Source organism: Schistosoma mansoni (assembly GCF_000237925.1).
Source record: "Schistosoma mansoni, WGS project CABG00000000 data, supercontig 0241, strain Puerto Rico, whole genome shotgun sequence".
Taxonomy (NCBI): Eukaryota; Metazoa; Platyhelminthes; class Trematoda; order Strigeidida; family Schistosomatidae; genus Schistosoma; species Schistosoma mansoni.
The window spans coordinates 237,721-240,734 of NW_017386105.1; the positions used below are offsets into that span (position 1 = coordinate 237,721).

General features: G+C 39.3%; 1 protein-coding gene across 1 annotated transcript; it reads right to left on the bottom strand.

Moving 5' to 3' along the window:
• Positions 1-446: 446 nt before the first annotated feature.
• Smp_027920 (tubulin alpha chain,putative) lies at positions 447-2,507 on the bottom strand. The gene is made up of 2 exons (XM_018792606.1): positions 2,456-2,507; positions 447-1,954 (listed from the first exon to the last, which is right to left on the bottom strand). Exons 1-2 carry the CDS (start codon positions 2,456-2,458, stop codon positions 608-610), a joined length of 1,350 nt encoding a protein of 449 aa, XP_018644183.1. The 5' UTR covers positions 2,459-2,507; the 3' UTR covers positions 447-607.
• Positions 2,508-3,014: the final 507 nt, after the last annotated feature.

The following is a 3,014-nucleotide window of genomic DNA, read 5'->3' on the forward strand; positions in this document are numbered from 1 at the left end:
TGAACACGACACACTTCAACCAGTCTTAATTGGATACATTATTGAAGCTAATTTTTGAGTATTCAACGTCATCCGGTGTCTTTGATTACTGCCTCCGCAGGCGAATGGATATTAGAAACATAATCAAGATGCAGAAAGCCTGGAAGACGAAAGTTTTGACCACATGAAACGTCACTCAAGACAGACAGATGGAAATAAATACCATCTTACAGAAAGTTAAGTAGCATCTTATAATAATCCTTAACGCACGCAAAATATGCCACATTCATTACCACAAAGTGCCTTAGTGTATTGGATAATCAACGTACTGTCACGTTTGATTGCCGTATTCGAAACGCTACTACATTCCGACCTAGGCCACTAACCAATCATACAGAACCCTAATCCTCGAAACGCTACTACATTCCGACCTAGGCCACTAACCAAACATACAGAACCCTAATCCTCGAAACGACAGAATGAATACAACTGCAACTTCATGGTCGGATACGCACATGAATAACACTTGTTCAGTATCAATGCTACGGCAACCCCCAACACTAGTAAGAAAAAATATACAAATTACTGAGGTGTAAAAAAATATATTTTAAGTAGTAGTTAAATAACATTAAAATCCGCCATCATCAGAGTGTGCATCTACAGTATCTGAAGCAACTTCCTCGTAATCTCTTTCTAGAGCAGCCAGGTCCTCACGAGCTTCTGAGAACTCGCCTTCCTCCATTCCTTCGCCAACATACCAATGAACAAAAGCGCGTTTAGCATACATGAGGTCAAACTTCCGATTCAAACGAGCCCAGGCCTCCGAAATCGCAGTAGTGTTACTAAGCATACACACTGCGCGCTGTACCTTTGCCAAATCTCCTCCAGGAACAACAGTGGGTGGTTGATAGTTAATTCCAACTTTAAAGCCGGTGGGACACCAATCAACAAACTGAATTGATCTTCTAGTTTTGATATTTGCAATTGCTGCATTTACGTCTTTAGGAACAACGTCACCTCGGTATAACAAACAACAAGCCATGTATTTTCCATTTCTTGGGTCACACTTAACCATTTGATTAGCAGGTTCAAAACACGAATTTGTAATTTCTGAAACACTCAGTTGTTCATGGAATGCCTTTTCTGCTGATATAATGGGTGCATATGTTGTCAATGGAAAGTGGATACGGGGATAAGGAACTAAATTGGTTTGAAACTCGTTCAAATCTACGTTCAAAGCACCACTGAATCGGAGAGAAGCAGTAATGGAGCTAACAATTTGTCCGATTAACCGGTTAAGATTGCTGTATGTTGGTCGATCAATGGTTAAATTTCGACGACATATCTCATAAATAGCTTCATTATCAACCATGAAGGCACAATCTGAATGCTCTAGTGTTGTATGTGTGGTAAGAATAGAGTTGTACGGTTCAACAACAGCTGTTGAGATATGGGGAGCTGGATATACAGCGAACTCTAACTTAGCTTTTTTACCGAAGTCGACTGAAAGACGTTCCATCAATAGAGATGTAAAACCAGATCCCGTCCCTCCACCAAATGAATGGAACACTAAGAAACCTTGGAGTCCTGTGCACCTTTCAGATAATTTCCGAATACGATCTAGAACCTCATCGACCAACTCTTTGCCAACTGTGTAGTGGCCACGGGCATAATTATTAGCAGCATCTTCTTTTCCGCTTATCATTTGTTCTGGATGGAACAACTGCTTATAAGAGCCTGTCCTCAGTCTGTCAATAACTGAAGGTTCCAAGTCTACGAAAACAGCACGTGGGACGTAACGACCGTAGCTAGTCTCGCTGAAGAACGTACTGAAAGAATCGTTGTCGTTTTTAATAGTTGAGTCGCTAGGGACCTTGCCATCAGGTTGTATTCCATGTTCGAGGCAGTAGAGCTCCCAACAAGAATCGCCCATCTGGGTTCCGGCTTGACCAACATGTAGACTGATACATTCGCGCTAAGAAAGGAATATATGTATAAGTATAGAGATAAACATATCATGAAATAAACGTATGCAAGAAACAATATTTATCCGCTGATATAAAACATATTGTAAACTGTAAGTAATTGATCTACTATGACCCAGTCTATGTTGTTGATAATGAGGACTAATACAATGAAATAGAAACAATGTTTAAAAAAGTTAATCCTATTCATTCATCTGAATTTAACCTAGTTACATAATGACTCAATTTCATATTGAGTGTTAGAAAATCAAACTGCATGCTCGAACCGTAATGCAGCTTAAATAAGGTGCAAGTACGTGATTGCTTTATGCTACTAGCAGAATCATGAGTGGGACGAGTAAACTGGATCTCGTGAATACTTATGTGGCGAAATAAAATCCATTTTAGTTGTATGAAGATCACAACGTTGTTCACCATGGAATAATTGAATACAACAACGTTTTACATATTAAATACACTCACTTCATGCTATAAATTATTAAATGACCCACCATGGTTAAAAACTAGCGTCCCGAACGATTCTCCCGTTTAACTGTAATGCCGGCCTACGTTCAAGTATTTAGCTGAATAAAATGGACAAATCAAGCTCCCTGATTGGTTATCATTGACAATCACTCAATTTTTCAGGGCAGACAGACTAGATCGATTGACATACTAAATTTAACACCCCTACCTAGTCTTAATTTGGATTGGTAAACATCACAAAGCAAAATAGATCATGGTCTGATCTGTAACTTGACCTCTTGAAAGTGTTCACGAAACGACATGTAAGATGAGACTTCATTGTGGTTAGCACACAAAAAATTTGATAATGTTGACCTTGTATAGGAATTAAATTTTTCAATGTGAAGCCTAATCATATAAGCAGTATTTAGTAATAATTTAATGATTGTTTTTTTTCAAAGTTGAAATCATGAGCCAATTGAAGCTAGACCACCATGGAAAACCTGGAAGCACTGGACGGCCGTTTCGTCCTATTATGGGTCCTGGGTTCGAATCTCGCGAGTGCGGGATCGTGGATGCGCACTGTTGAGGATTCCCACAATAGGA